At 38.9% G+C, this 16,082-nt stretch overlaps 1 protein-coding gene across 1 annotated transcript in view; it reads right to left on the bottom strand.

Moving 5' to 3' along the window:
- Window positions 1-3,238: 3,238 nt before the first annotated feature.
- The window catches only part of LOC105484343 (hephaestin like 1), a 104,832-nt gene continuing 91,988 nt past the window's right edge, over window positions 3,239-16,082 (bottom strand). The window contains exons 17-22 of the mRNA XM_011745864.2: window positions 15,044-15,150; window positions 12,986-13,208; window positions 11,608-11,747; window positions 6,358-6,520; window positions 5,818-5,886; window positions 3,239-5,731 (exon numbers count right to left, since the gene is read on the bottom strand). Coding sequence (XP_011744166.2) covers window positions 5,529-5,731; window positions 5,818-5,886; window positions 6,358-6,520; window positions 11,608-11,747; window positions 12,986-13,208; window positions 15,044-15,150 — 905 coding nt within the window. The 3' untranslated portion in view covers window positions 3,239-5,528. The remainder of the gene's footprint in view (window positions 5,732-5,817; window positions 5,887-6,357; window positions 6,521-11,607; window positions 11,748-12,985; window positions 13,209-15,043; window positions 15,151-16,082) is intronic.

Here is a 16,082-nt window from a genome sequence, read left to right as displayed (position 1 = left end):
TCTCTCTCTGCACACGCGTGCATATGTGCGCGCACATACACACACACACTCCCCCCAGAGAGTTCCCATATACACCATTCCTGCATCCATTCTACACATGACTGGCAGATTAATCATCTTAAAGCACAAGACCTCTATTATTGTTGTCTTACATTAGCATGGTATATTTCTTACAAGAAATGAGATATCGATACATTAATTAAAGTCCATAGTTTATTCAGATTTCCTTAGTTCCCCCTAATATCCTTTGTTCCAGGAGCCCATCTAGAATACCATAGTATGGTTCTTTCATCAGCATGTCTTCTTAGCTCCTCCTGGCTGTTTCTCATGCTTTGTTTTTGATGAAATCACTTTTTTATAATTAGAACACACACTTAGGGATTAAATCACGCATCCTCCTCCCATGTCCACCCTGCCTCTCCCCTTGTCCCAGTATCATTTGTTAGAAGGAAGCCAAGGTGAAGGCCAGGTGTGGTAACTCACGCCTATAATTCCAAAACTTTGAGAGGCCGAGGCCAGTGGATGACTTGAGGCCTCAAGTTCGAGACCAGCCTGGCCAACACGACCAGCCTGGCTGACCATGTCTCTACTAAAAATACAAAAGCTAGCCGGGTGTTAGCCAGGCGTGGTGGCACATGCCTGTAATCCCAGCTACTCAGGAGGCTGAGGCAAGAGAATCACTTGAAACCAGGAGGTGGAGATGGCAGTGAGCCAAGATTGCACCATTATACTCCAGCCTGGGCAACAGAGCAAGACTCTGTCTTAACCAAACAAACAAAAAAGAAGCCAAGGTAGGTTGTGAACCTCATAGCCAGTCTCTTAGAACTCTGTTTTACTTGTTGGAGACCCTTGACATTTGAATATGAGAGCTTTTGCAACCAAAACAGTCTAAGTCAAAATAGTGAAGTTCAGTAGACTGCCTAATCTCTTTATATATTCATTCATTCATTCAATAAATATTTGCTAATAAACTATTGTGTATTTGTACTATGATCTCTGCTGGGGATGCAACAGTGAGCTAAACAGGTCAGGGGTCCTTGCTTCCACAGAGCTACATTCCAGCCAAAGAGGCAGACAAAACTTAAGCCAACAGACATAAAATGATTATGTCCTGTAATAAGTGCTGCAAAGGAAAACAGTGAAGATAGTAAATAACAGGGGGAAGGACCCACTTTAGAGAGGGAAGTTAGGGGAACCCACATGTGAACTAGAAAAGCTAGGAGAGTATGATATTGAATACTGAGTGTCAACTTGATTGGATTGAGGGATACAAAGTATTAATCTTGGGTGTGTCTGTGTGGGTGTTGCCGAAAGAGATTAACATTTGAGTCAGTGGACCGAGGAAGGCAGATCCACCCGTAATCCATTGGCCACAGTTTAATCAGCTGCCAGCAAATATAAAGCAGGCAGAAAAATGTGAAAGGGAGAGATGGGCCTAGCCTCTCAGCCTACATCTTTCTCCCGTGCTGGATACTCCCTGCCCTCAAAAGTCAAATTCTAAGTTCTTCAGATTTGGGACTTGGACTGGCTCTCCTTTTTCCTCAGCTTGCAGACAGTCTATTGTGGGACCCTGTGATCATGTAAGTTAATACTTAATGAACTTATATATATACATACACACACATATATGAGTTTATATATCATTATATATATTATATTTTATATGTTTTATATATATTTATATAATATATATTATATATCATTATATATATAATGATATATATCCAGCTTGGGTGACAGAGCCAGACTCTATTTCTACAGGCACACACACACACACACCCCCCCCCAGAGAGTTCCCATGTACCCCATTCCTGCATCCATTCTACACATGACTGGCAGATTAAGCATCTAAAAGCACAAGACCCGTATTATTATCCTCTTACATATATATATATTCTGTCCCTCTAGTAGAACCCTGACTAATACAGAGAGGGAATGAGGAAGCTAGAGAGAGAGAGCATTCCAGGCATAGAAAGCAGCATGTGCAAAGGCCCTGAGGCAAGAAAGAACTAGCAGGGTATAGGAGCAGATGAAAGCTTGAGCAGAGTTGAAGAAGTTGGAGGAGTGGGCATGGGCCAAGTCAAGCTGGGACTTAAAGACAAGGTAAAGAGTTTGGATGTTATTAAAAGTGCAATGGGAAGACAGTAAAGGGTAGCGACCAGAGAAGGGATGAAATTTGGAAAAACACGAGGCAATGTGTGGACAGTGGTTGAAAGGAGCAGTAGTGATGATGGAGAGGCTGACCCTACTCAAGCAAGATTTGTGTGAATCTGCAGCCCAAGGTCAGGGTTAGAGAAACACATTTTGAATTTATTCACAGAAAAATGGTTTTCCAATCATAAGGATGGATAAAATAAACTATGGAGTAGCTGGTGACACATTACCACAAACTTGGTGGCACACATTTCTTCTCTTACAGTTCTGGACCTCTGAAGTCCAAAATCAGTTTTAAGATATCTGCAAGGCCAACCTCCCTCTGGAGGCTCTACAGGAAAATCCATTCCCTTACCTTTCCCAGCTTCTGGAGCTGCATTCCTTGCATTCCCTGGCCCATGACCCCTTCCTCCATCTCTAAGCAGCATAGCATCTTGCCTCAGTTGTCACATTGCCTTCTTCTTCTGTAGTCAAATCTCCCACTGCCTCTCTTTATAAGGACACTTGTAATTACATATAGGGTCAATATGGATAATCCAGTATAAATTTCCTATCTTCAAGGTCCTTAAAGCAATCATACCTGCAAAGTCCCTTTTACCACATAAGGTGACATTCACAGATTCAGGGATTAGGACATGACATCTTCGGGGCATTATTCAGCCTACCACAGAGGGAAAAAAGAGAAAAGAGAACCCAGTGTCAAGTTCTGAGGCATGCTAACATTTAGGTCAGACAGAGGAGAAGGACTAGCAAAAGAGATTGAGAAGGAATAGTCATTGAGGAAGAAGGAAGCCTGGCAGAGAGTCATGTTGCAGAGCCAAGGGACTAGAGACTCTGAGTGTTCAGAAGGAAGGAGCTGTTTCTTGTTGCTGAGAGGTTGAGTAAGATAAACATGGAGAAGAAGCCACTGGAAATGGCATCATGGTTGGTGATCTCTACCACAGCAGATTGGGGCATGGGGGCTGGGCACGCTGGATTGAAAGTCATCAGAATGCGCTGAGGAATTCATGGGGTGAGGTGATACAGGGACCAAGTGTGAATACCTCCATGTTCTGCTATCAAAGAAAGAGAGAAACTGGGTCGGAGGGGGTTATAGAGTTAAAGAAGACAGCTCATTGTTTTCTGTTTTTAGTGGCGGACATTGCTGATGTCCATAGAAAGATGCAGGAGGAAAAATGGACACCCAAGGTAATGAAGTCCTTGAGAAAGCAAGAAGCAGTGAGGCCCAAAGTCAAATGAAGAGACTGCCCTGCTAGGAGCAGGGACACTTGTATTTTAACAGGAGGGAAAGGTGTGTGTAAGTGAAGGCGTGAAGGCCAAGTTGATTTTCTCAAGAGTGAGGCTGAGAACAAGGAGTGTAGTTATGTATGAGGAAACAATGTTTGAGAAGTCATATTATTTGTGGAGATACATTATTTTGTTTCTTTTCTTCTAACAAGTATCATTGGCATAGTCATAGCTCCTAAATATCTAAAAATTAATTCCCCTTTAGCCACCTCCCCTAGTTCAGTGATAGAAAATTTTAAGTGAAAATAACCATGCAAATAGCCACGTTATAGGAAACTTTATTAAAATGAGAAATGATGCAATCAAACTACTTTGTGGTTTTGTTTTCATTAAAAAAATAAACTGAAAAGAAAAAAACACAACAACTTGTCTTACTAAGGTAGGTAATAAATAAGGCATTTACCATAATTATTATGAAATTGCAGCCTACACATGTATGAAAACTGTAGAACATGTACTATGAAATCACATTGTCCACGGTTAGCAGACTGAAATTCAAAAGCTTTTGTGTATGGTGTTTAATATGACATTCAAGCAAACTATGAACAGAACTATTAGCATTTGTATCCTTTTATGTTAAGACTATAGCTTCTATCCAATTACCCATTTCCCCTCATCAAGATGAAGATGAGACAGTATGAAAGGCCCCTCCACCAGAATATTTCTTAGCTCCTTGTCATTCACTTTGACATTCAAATGACCCACTGCTAAGGCAGGCATACCAGTATCACTCATCTAGCATTGGCATTGGCATCTCAGGGCATCTCACCCAGAGCTAAAAGCAATTTCTCAGTCTTGTAATAAACAATGTTGCTTTTATCAATCTTACACCTAATGTCTAAGTATAGGACCATGTAGATTGCTCATAATGGGTTGAGTTTTGTTGTTCAATAATTTTTTTTGCATTCAAACCTTGGAAATTATTTATTAATTTTCAAAGCTGGTTTAATGGTTTAAGAGAATCTGCCACCAAGATTATCTTTTTCTCACCTTTTCTTTTCCTTTTTCTCTCCTTCCATAAAGGGGTATATCTTTAAAAAGCACAGAATGTAGGATCTTCAGAGGCCCCTTCTCCTATCCAGTCACCTACATTGATAAATTCCTCCTGGTGTTTCTCATACAATGAGAATGTTATTATTTCATAGAAGATGGAGACTTGTAAAGATTTCCTCTAACTGATTGAAAAAAATCAAACTCCAAATTCGAGCCCGGACTTGCCTCCTGCAAAGCTTCCCTCCCTTATAGAGAACTTGCTCTAAACTCTCAGGGAGTCCCTGCTTCATAAAGGGAGAGCCTAACATGTTGTTTTACAACTTTCAGCCCTCCCACAGTCTGGAGTAGAAATACAATTTCTCTACTTGATTTTTGAAAGTACAAACATTGCCATAAAAACATATTGTAAAAACATGTAGATATTCAAGTATTTCTACAGGTTTGAATAAAAACAGCAGCAATTAAAAAAAAAAAAGCTTATAACTTTGCTTTTTATAACAAGCAGTGCACAGGCTATTTATATCAAAGAGGAAAAGGCCAGGAGAGCTGGTTAAAGCCTCCAAAAAATTTATTTGGTCTAATTCTCAGCAGACACTGACTTAGACATTTCCAAGAACTCCTAAGAAATATATTTTCCATAGAACAACAAAGGGATGCATGTTATGCAACAATGTTGAAAAAGTTAAATGTCTGAGGCACTCTAACTTTTTCTAGAAGCTGTTCATCTAGAAACTGGTGGTTAGCTAAGAAAGCACTGTTTAATCTAGGAATTATAAAAGATGGAATATAAAGATATCTTTCTGAGGGTCTCCCATTCAGTGAATCCATCCAGAGAACAGACTAAGAGTTGACATTCTCAGCCATGCCCATTCTCCTTTTTCTGTGTTTTATACCTGAGGATTATTCACAGCCCGTTTAAAAATAAATAAATAAAAGCAAATTGCTTTGGATGATGTTTCAGAGGATCAGAAGGCTGATCCAGGATACAGTGTCAACCTTCCTTGGTGAGTGATGCCTTGGTCCAGTTTCCCTGTTGGCTGCCATCTGGCCAGCTGTGGGACATCACCCTTTCCTGTTGAGGGAGACCAGATGGTTCATAGAGCATCCGTGGGGAGAGCACAGGACTGGACTTGCTGGTAATCTGTCTGCTTAATTGCAGAGCGGAGTCTAAGGGAGAGAATCACCGTGGCGATTAGAAGGAGGAGTCCAATGATGAAAAGGATGACCAAGGCTGCCTTAGCTCCCGTTGGACCCAGATTCTTGCCAAAGAAATAGAGCTGCTCCTTGCCAGGTCGTTCTGTGAAAAAGATAAAGTTGTCAGGCCCCTGCCATTCTTGAGGAGTGAAATGTTGACTCATTTACATGGGGAGAGGGTATCATTACCGTTAGATGGCACCGTGGCTGGGTGAGATGCCCCTCCAGGAGATGTGGTGGAGTAAGGAATCCTGTTGTCTGCACAAAGAGAACAAGTTGATTGTTTTATTAACAACAGAAGGGGGTTCTTTTCATGACATGAGTCATTTCATTTCACCGGCGAGGACTTATTCCGTCAGCATCTGCCAATCATTTATGGATTCTTACTGTGCTACTTCATTCCCATGTACATGCTTTCCTGCCCCGTCTGTCTTTCCCACTTCTGCTCACCCACTGAGTCTATCTGGAGCATCATGGCCTCTGTGAAACTTTGGCTCATATCCTCCAACTGTTACCCATTCCCTCCTACTGCTGCCAGTAAGCCCTGTACTCTGCATTCTGCTACGGCACATAGCATACTTGATTATAGTTACATATTTACATATATGTCTCTCTTACTTGACTCTGAGCTTGTTGAGGGCTATATCTGAGTTTTTATCATGCCTCCTGTTTTCAGGGTCTACAGGAAGCTTGGTGCCATCATCTGGCATCATTGACAGATAACAGTACCTATGTTACGAAGGACCGTGTAGGTTGTCTCCATGCCAGCATGGATGTGGTCAGACACATGACAGTGTAGCAGCCATGTCCCTGGGTGATCTGCAAACAGTTCAATGGTTTGGAATGTCCCAGGAAAGAGATCATACACATCTTCTCGGTAAGATTTATCTATCTGCAAAAACGTTTTAAAAAACAACAGCTAGTAGCCGCCTTTGCTCAGAACAGCAAGAAGAGAAAGAAGAGCAAAAACAAATAAAACCCACAGTAAGCAAAAGGAAGGACTAAGAAAGAGCAGGAATCAAGAATAGAAGTACAATAAAGTCAAAGAAATCTAAAACTGATTCTTTGAACAGATCGATACAATCAATAAACTCTGTAGTAGCCAGCTTCCATGATGGCCCACAATGATCCCCACCTCCTGGTGTTCATAACCTTTGTAGTTCCTACCTACATTGTATAAGGGTTGGTATGTGCAATCAATAGCATGTGGAAGAAGTGCTGGCATTCCAATTCCAAGATTAGGTTATCATTACTTCTGTCTTACATATTCTCTCGCCCTCTTCTCTTGGATAACTCACTGGAGGAAGCCAGTTTTCATGTCTTATCCACATGATCAGGAGTTGAAGCCTCTAGTCAACAACCATATCAGTAAGTTTGGAAGTAGATCCTCCAGCTCCAGTCAAACCTTTGAAAACTGCAGCTCCAGTCAACATCTTGATTGCCTCCTCATGAAAGATTCTGAATCAACCAACTAGCTAAACTGCTCCCAGATTCCTGATGCAAGAATTACTCTAAGTTCAGAGTAATTTGTTATGCAGCAATAGATAACTAATACAAATCTCTGGACAGACTAACCAAGGGAAAAGGGGAAAAGACACATTAGAAATACCAAGAATGGCGGCCGGGCGTGGTGGCTCAAACCTGTAATCCCAGCACTTTGGGAGGCCGAGATGGGCGGATCACGAGGTCAGGAGATGGAGACCATCCTGGCTAACACGGTGAGACCCCGTCTCTACTAAAAATACAAAAAACTAGCCGGGCGAGGTGGCGGCGCCTGTGGTCCCAGCTACTCGGGAGGCTGAGGCAGGAGAATGGCGTGAACCCAGGAGGCGGAGCTTGCAGTGAGCTGAGATCCGGCCACTGTACTCCAGCCTGGGCTACAGAGCGAGACTCCGTCTCAAAAAAAAAAAAAAAAAAGAAAAAGAAAAAAGAAATACCAAGAATGAAAGTGAGGACATCATTAATATCTTACACACATTAAAAAGGAAATACTGGACAAACACCTCTTATCCATAAATTCTACAACTTAGAGGGTATGAACAAATTCCTTAAAAGACACAAACTCCTGAAGATTACTCAAGAATAAATTGATAACCTGAATAGCACTATATTTATTAAAGAAACAATTGCTTCAAAATATTCCAACAAATTAAACTCCAGATGGCTTTATTGGCAAATTCTACCAAACATTTAAAGGATAAATAATACCAATTGTAAAAAAACTGTTCTAGAAAATAGAAGAGGAAAGAACATTTCCAACTCATTTTATGAGGCCAGCATTACTGTGATACCAAAACTAAACAAATGCTTTGCAAGGGAAAAAAGCTACAATCAATACTCCTCATGAACATAGATACCATCATTCAAAACAAAATACTAGCAAATCAATTCCACAAAAAAGAATAATACATCATGACCAAGGTTTATCCTGGGAATGAAAAAGTGTTTTAAAACTCCAAAATCAATAAATCTAATTCAGCAATGGATTAAAGAAAAAGCATCTGATCATCTCAATAGATGCAGAAAAACCATTTGATAGAATTTAACTTTTGTTGGTGATCAAAACTCTGAGCAAATTTAGAAGGAAACTTCCTCAACCTGATAATGGGATCCACAAAAAAGCTGCAGCTAACTTTGTATTCAAAGGTGAATGACTAAATGCTCCCCTTGTAAGATTAAGAACAAAGTGAGGATGTCCACTTTCATCACTCATATTCAAAATTGCACTACAGGCCCTAGCCAGTGCAATAAGACAAAAGAAATGAGAGACATACAGATTGAAAATAAATGAAACCATGTCTATTCACAGACAACATGATTGTCAGCTTGGAAAATCCCCCTAAAATCTACCAGAAAACTATTGGAACTAAAGTGAGTTTAGCAAAGATGCAGGATACAAGGTCAATATGCAAAAATCAATTATATTTCTAAATATTGGCAATAAACAACTATAAATTGAAATAAAAACACTATCATTTACACTATTACCAAAGCCTTTTATATACTTAGTTATAAATAAATATAAGAAAATATATGCAAGATCTCTATACTTAAAACTACAAAATGCTGATGAAACAAATTAAAGAAGAGGTAAATGATAGATATACCATGTTCATGGATTGGAAGCCTCAATCTTGTTATGTCAGTTCTGTCCAACCCATTGTATAGATTTAGTGCAATACCAATCAAAATCCCAACAGGATTTTAAAAATCAAAATCAACAAGTTATTTCTAAAATTTATCTGGGAAGGCAAACATCTAGAATAGCTAAAACAATCACCATCTGATTTTGAGACTTACTGTAACACTAAAGTAGTCAAAACATTGTGACATTCAAGAAAGGGCAGACTATAAACCAGTGTAATGGAAGAGACAGCCCAGACATAGACCCACATATATGTGTTCAATATGATTTTGACAAAAGTGAAGAGTCAATTCTGTGGGAAAAAAAGAAAATCTTTTCAATGAGTGGTGATGGAACATTTGGACATACATATGAAAAAAAATGAATCCTATTTCATATCTTGAACCACATAAGAAAATTAAAATGTATCAGAGCCCTAAATATAAAATCTAAAACTATAACACTTCTAAAAGAAAACAAAGACCTTTTTTGTGACCTTCATTCAGTAAGGCCAAAATTTTTTATACATGACACCAAAAGTATGATCTATAAAGAAAAAAAAGAAAAATTGTACTTCATTGTACTTCATCAAAAATTAAGAACTTATATTTGAAAACTGTGAAGAGAACGAAAAGATAAACCACAAACTGGAAGCAAATATTTGTGAGTCACATCGCTGAAAAAGGATTTGTATTCAGAATATGTAAAGCCCTCAAACTCTACAATAAGGAAACAAATAACCCAATTTTTTTAAATGGCCTTGCAATTTGGACACTTCACCAAAGATTTACAGATGACAGATGGTAAGCAAACACATGAAAAAAATGCTCAATATCATTAGCCACTGGGAAAATGCAAATGAAAAGCAATGAGATACCACTATATCCCCTCCCCAATGAGGGAATGCCTAAGGGAAAAAAAGGAAACAAAAACTAAAAATACCAACTGCATATGTGGATATGCAACATATGGAGCTCTCATATATTTTTTTGGAAATGCAAAATGATACTGTCTCTTTGGAAAACAGTTTGGCAGTTTCTTATTGAAATCAAACATACACATCACATGGCTTAGCAATCCTAATTCTAGGTATTTTCTCAAGGAAAATGAAAACATATGTTCACACAGAAACATGTGCACAAATGTTTGTAATGACTTGATTTGTAATAAACAACCTTGGAAATAACTCAAATGTTCCGCAACAGGAGAATGGATGAACAGACTGCATTATATCCATACAATGGAATACTACTCAACAATCACAAGAAATAAACCACTGATACACATAAAAAGATGGATGCAATTTGAATGCCTATGCTAAATCAAACAAGCCAGATTCAAGATGCTGCAAACTATGATTTCCACATAACCTTCCAAAAAAGGCAAATCTATAGAGACGGTGGTTGCCAGGTGTTAAGTATGGGGAAGTAGTCGACACTAGAGGTTACAATGGGGAAATCTGCCAGAGAAATAAAAGTATTCTGTATTTTGCTTGCTGTTGGCTGCACTACTGTATGTGCTTATCAAAAGAGAACTACACACTAAATTGGGTGAATTGTATTCAATGTAAATTATATCTCATTTTTAAAGTATATATGTAAACTTTTATCATTTTATATATGTTATTGAATTTTATAAATTTTTAATATAATTTTTTAAATGTAACTTTAAAAAAGCCAAATTCTGAAATGCAGCATAGCCATTTAATATGTGAAACTCTAATGATAGCAGGCTAATACTTGGTGTCCTAAACAATGTTGAAATATACAGAGGAGAAAGGATATTAAATGTTTTATTAAAGTTACCATTTATTCCTGTCTAACTAGGAAAGACCAATTCCAGTTTTCTCCACACATTGGATGTGATTGTTCTTGTCTATTCCACCTCCTTGTAGACAGCACTGAGAACTTCAGATGACAGACTATTTGGATCTTATCCATGGAGATTCTGATTCAGCAGGTCTGGGGCAAGGCCTGGCAATAGGGTTTTTACATGGTTCCCCAGATGGTTCTGCTATACAGGAAGTGCCACCCAAATGGTATAGCTTGATGCTAGAGGGTAGAAGGTCACACATCGTCCAGCCCAGCTCACTAGGGCAAAAGTCAAGATAAAGTTTGAGAGCTCAGGCCAGAGCTCAAAACAGCTCCTTTACTAGATAGAGCTATTCTGTTAGCTAATCACACAGAAAAAGAAAAGGGTAGGGAGAAGGAAAGGGAAAGAAAAAAAGAAGGGTGAGGAAAAGAGACAAATGCTGTCAGTGTCAGTACTTTCATATACAATATTAACAGTATATTCCAGGGTGGTCAGAGTTATCCCCAGATCACTAATGAAAAAACTCTCACCTGAGGCTTGGAGAGATTTTTATAAGCACAATAATATACATACACATATTAAGAAATATCCAGGCCAGGCGGGGTGGCTCACACCTGTAATCCCAGCACTTTGGGAGGCCAAGGCGGGCAGATCACGAGGTCAGGAGATCGAGACCATCCTGGGCTAACACAGTGAAACCCCGTCTCTACTAAAAAAATACCAAAAAAATTAGCTGGCGTGGTGGCAGGCACCTGTAGGCCCAGCTACTCGGGAGGCTGAGGCAGGAGAATGGCGTGAACCCAGGAGGCGGTGCAGTGAGCGGAGATCGCGCCACTGCATTCCAGCCTGGGCAACAGAGCGAGACTCCGTCTCAAAAAAAAAAAGGAAATACACACCAGGAAAAGGGTATAATCACATTATTCTGTTCCATTTTCACCTCCTCTCACAAGCATTATTGCCAAGTAACTCTTATTTTCCACTGGAAATACATTGAATTTGTTAATTCAAAAAAGTCTTTCCCAAAGCACTTTCCTTATACTTACTTTGAAGAGAAAGCTCTCAGCATGATAATGGATGGTATGTATGTCCACTTCACTTCCTAACCCTAACAAATACCAGTTTGTCATTGTATCTTCGTTCATTATGAGGCCATGGAGATTCCCAAAAATCTTTCCATTAATAGCTTTAAAAGGGTGATAAGAAAATAACCTTTGGTTAATTAAAATATAAGCTGATTTTTTAAATGTTTCCAGAAGATCTTTAGGTCACTGATATTTTCATCTGTCTAGTAAACATGTAACAATCTCACTCACCCCTAGCAGTGTCCCACCATTCTAGACCCAAAATTCAGATTACTGAGAAATCCTTCTACAAAGAGAGCGAGAACAAAGAAATAGCAGTTTTAAAGCCATATCTTGGTGGCAGTGTTTTGTTTTTTCAGCATAATCTCTTTATGAAGGAAATTACAGGCTCATTGGAGAGGTAGCCAGATTTATACCACTCTACAGAGAATAAACTGAGGCATAAACAAGTTTATATAAATCAAAATTGAGTGACTTAGAAGCTATTTTCTTAATACTTCACTTGTTGAGAATCGTTTAAGCCTGGTTGAATCTCCGAAAATAAAAGAGAACTCCACACAGGCTGAGCTCGTGACCAAACAATGACCAAAGCAAACTGAGTTTACATGATGGTGACTTCCACTCCTCCGCTGTCTACTGACTTTTGATTCTGTGCATTGTGGCACAACCAAATGACCTGCATTCATTAAAAATGGAGACCATACTAAAAAGTCTTTAGGAGAAGAAAGCAAAACTGGTAGGGGAAAAAGTAGCTGAATGGGCATCAGGCTACTATATTCTAATCTATATTAATACTAGCTTTGTGACCTTGGGCAAGGCCTATCTTTTTGTGCACTTTGGTCAAAAATAGCTGTTGGTGAGAAACTGGATGTGTCAATTCAAACACATTATTCCCACCAACAAACTACCTTACATAATACAGAATTAAGTAACACAGATACATTAAAACAGAAATTTGATGATAGTGTTTCATATCCCAGAGACAAACCTGGCCCTTAAATTTAATCAAATGGAAGTTATGGTATATTCTTATAAAAATATGACAATAAGCCATTATTTGTTTTTAAAGGATTACTTCACAGTCTTAGAGCTTAGAGATTCCAGCATTCAAAAATACATGTCCCTACAAGTTGGTTCAAAGCCTCAATGACTTCATTGCCAGCCAATCAGTGGCTAGGCTGGTTCAGTCTGAACGAAAGCATTAGAGGACTTTCTTCAGTCCAGGTGCCCCTGGGAAGGGGGAAAGGCTCAGAGAAGGATGCTGGGAGCCTCCTACATTTACAGAAATCCTATAAGCTTATCTCAACATAGGCTTCTTCTCTTTAAACTTTGGATATACCATGCATTCTGTTGCTTTCCTCAAAATCATCAGTGCGCTTAAAATCTCGTGGATCTTTGTTGAGATACTTCTTAATATTGTCATCCAGATACCAGGATTCATTCTCATTAAATACCAAAAACAAGAGAGCAAATTCATAATCAATGTCACTTCTTCTTCCCTTTTCATTCAATACTCCTTTTCGGCATGTAATCAGAGGACCCATCAAACCACTATACGTATCCTGGAAGAAAAATAAACCGAGTTAAAAGAGCCATTAAGTAATTTAATAATATTTCATTCCACCTGCCACCATTCTAGTATAGGGTCATAATACCTCACCCTGGACTAGAAATTGATTCCTCTCTCAGCTGTGATTCACCCCACCTCCAGACCATCCTGTTGAACACCATCACAGTAATCTTTATACTCTCGTATCTAGAAGTCTTCAGTGATTTTCCATGGCCTGCAGAATTAAATATAAATCCTTGCAGGTCCGTGAGCCCTCCATGTGCTCCCCTAATTAACTTGTCTGGCTTAGGCTACCTCTTGATTTACTACTGGACCCCTTATGATAGCCAAATGGGACTCTCAACATGTCCCAAACACTCCCTCTACTTCCCTATTTTCAGCTGTGCTCATAATGCTCTTTCTTCCTAGACTCTCCTTCCAAAACCTTCTATAGTACTTTAGTTAGTCTGCCACTCCTACAGAATTCACCAGATTCAGAGCTCTATTACAGTTACAAGTGTGGACATGTATTATTTCCCCCACAAAGTTGTAAGTTTCTTCAAGACAGGAGTATCAGCCGGGCGCGGTGGTTCAAGCCTGTAATCCCAGCACTTTGGGAGGCCGAGACGGGCGGATCACGAGGTCAGGAGATCCAGACCACCTTGGCTCACACGGTGAAACCCCGTCTCTACTAAAAAATACAAAAAACTAGCCGGGCGAGGTGGTGGACGCTTGTAGTCCCAGCTACTCGGGAGGCTGAGGCAGGAGAATGGCGTGAACCCGGGAGGCGGAGCTTGCAGTGAGCTGAGATCCGACCACTGCACTCCAGCCTGGGCTACAGAGCGAGACTCTGTCTCAAAAAAAAAAAAAAAAAAAAAAGAGAGAGAGGAGTATCTGCATCTCTCATAGTATTGGGTGGGGTCATTTGCACATCACAAGTGCTCAATAAATATTTGTTGTGATGCATAAAATAATAAATAAATATGGATTTTCCCATAATTCTCATATGTAAGTTTATTTATTCAAGTGCCTTGTATATCTGTCTCTGAACTCTAGAACCGTCCAGTACAACTCAAGGACACAAGCCATCTAATACCTAAGAGGGAGGTTAAGATAATCCCTCCTTTTTTTTCTTTAATAGGCAAAGCTTACATTTTACATCAGGTAACAGCTTTAGATTGGACTTTGGTTTATGGCATGTAATTAAAGACTGTGGTTGTTTTACACATACATATCTGGCTCAAATTCAATATTGAATCTTTGCCTTTTATTTCAAAGTTAGATCATTAATCATTCAAATAGTTTTGTAGTTTCAGTTACTATGTTTAAAGTGAACTTTCTTTTCCTAAGCCCTAGTAGCCCTGGTAATGCATTTAAAATGAACAGATTGCACACATCCAAAACCATACATAAATTGTATTCTAAGTTATATTTATTTTATTGTTATGTATTTACATATCCTCTTTTGCTTCAAACCTTTTATCTTTTGAAGTCCTAAATTTGGTAACTGAAACATCGGGATTTTGTTTTTATCCCCCATACTTTAAGTCAAGGGTCAGCAAACTTTTTTTTTGTTTGTTTGGAAAAAAAAATCACCAGATAGTAAATATTTTTTACTTTGTGGGCCATACAGTCTGTTGCAGCTACTCAGGTCAACCACTGACAATGTAAACGTAAATCCAGCATGGCTAGATTTGGTAAATGGGCCATAGTGTGAGACCCTTTGCTCTTAATCATTACACGCTTTCACATATACCAACCCAAGCCGTGATGAACTTTCATCCAGATTATTTTAGTCAACTTTCATCCAGATTATTTTAAACCTTTTGGTTGCTCTCTCCACCTTACCTTCACAAAGTTTACTGTTGAATAGTAGACCCATGGAATACAATTGGGATCGGAAGGCCCTGGACCGGATCTTTTAGGGATATTCCATCTATAAGTTTTTACTTCTCCTGTAATAAATGAAATGGAAAAAAATTATTAGAATTACCTGTGTTTCAGATGATTTATCTGAAGAAATACAAGCAGGTCTTTATATATTTCATTAAAGTTTATTGCTGGAGAGAATTACTCATTCATTACAAATGTTCTTATTAAACTCCCATCTCGATTTCTACTATTTCAAAATGAAATGGCAGATTTGTCATGTCAGGCTCCAGCCTTCCCTCTAGTTTCCCTTTTTTATTGTCAACTGGTGTGTATTCAGGAAATAAGAACATTTTATACCTTACTGTTTTTCCTCCTTAAATGTTGTATCTTCTTCCCAAGAACCGTCTTTGAGCACATCTTAGTCATCAAGGACCTCTGCCTTGACCTCTTATGGGAGTCACCAGGGATATTTGTAAGCTCTTGCTGCTCAGGTCTCACCCTAGACCAGTGAAATCGGAGAGTCTGGGGTCTAGGACTCTGGTGCTAGTGTTTTTTAAAGCTTCTCAAGTGGGCAGATGAGATTTGGTGAGAACCAGAATCAGAGAGACGTAGTTCCAAATCTCAATCCTATGACTTCCTTTTTCCTACATTTGACAAGCTACTTAACTTCACTAACCTTTAGTATCCTCATCTGTAAAGTGGGTTGGTCATCATAGTTTTCTAATTGTTGTGAGGATTAAATGAAATAATGTAATTAAATACACAGGATAATGCTTCATTTTGAAGGCAGTTAATGTGTTAATTTTTATGTTTACTACAGTAGTCCCTCTTTATCCAGGAGGAATACATTCCAAGACCTCCAGGGGTTGCTTGAAACCACAGAGAGTGCCATACCTATATATACTATGTGTTTTCCTATACATGCATACCTATAATTAATTTATAAATTAGGCACAGTAAGAGATTGACAATAATAAAATATGACAATTATAACAGTACACTATAATAAAAGCTA

This window comes from Macaca nemestrina, chromosome 12 (genome assembly GCF_043159975.1).
Source record: "Macaca nemestrina isolate mMacNem1 chromosome 12, mMacNem.hap1, whole genome shotgun sequence".
NCBI classification, from domain to species: domain Eukaryota; kingdom Metazoa; phylum Chordata; class Mammalia; order Primates; family Cercopithecidae; genus Macaca; species Macaca nemestrina.
Note: the sequence above shows the minus strand (reverse complement) of the source record. Positions and strands in the feature narration are given on the sequence as shown.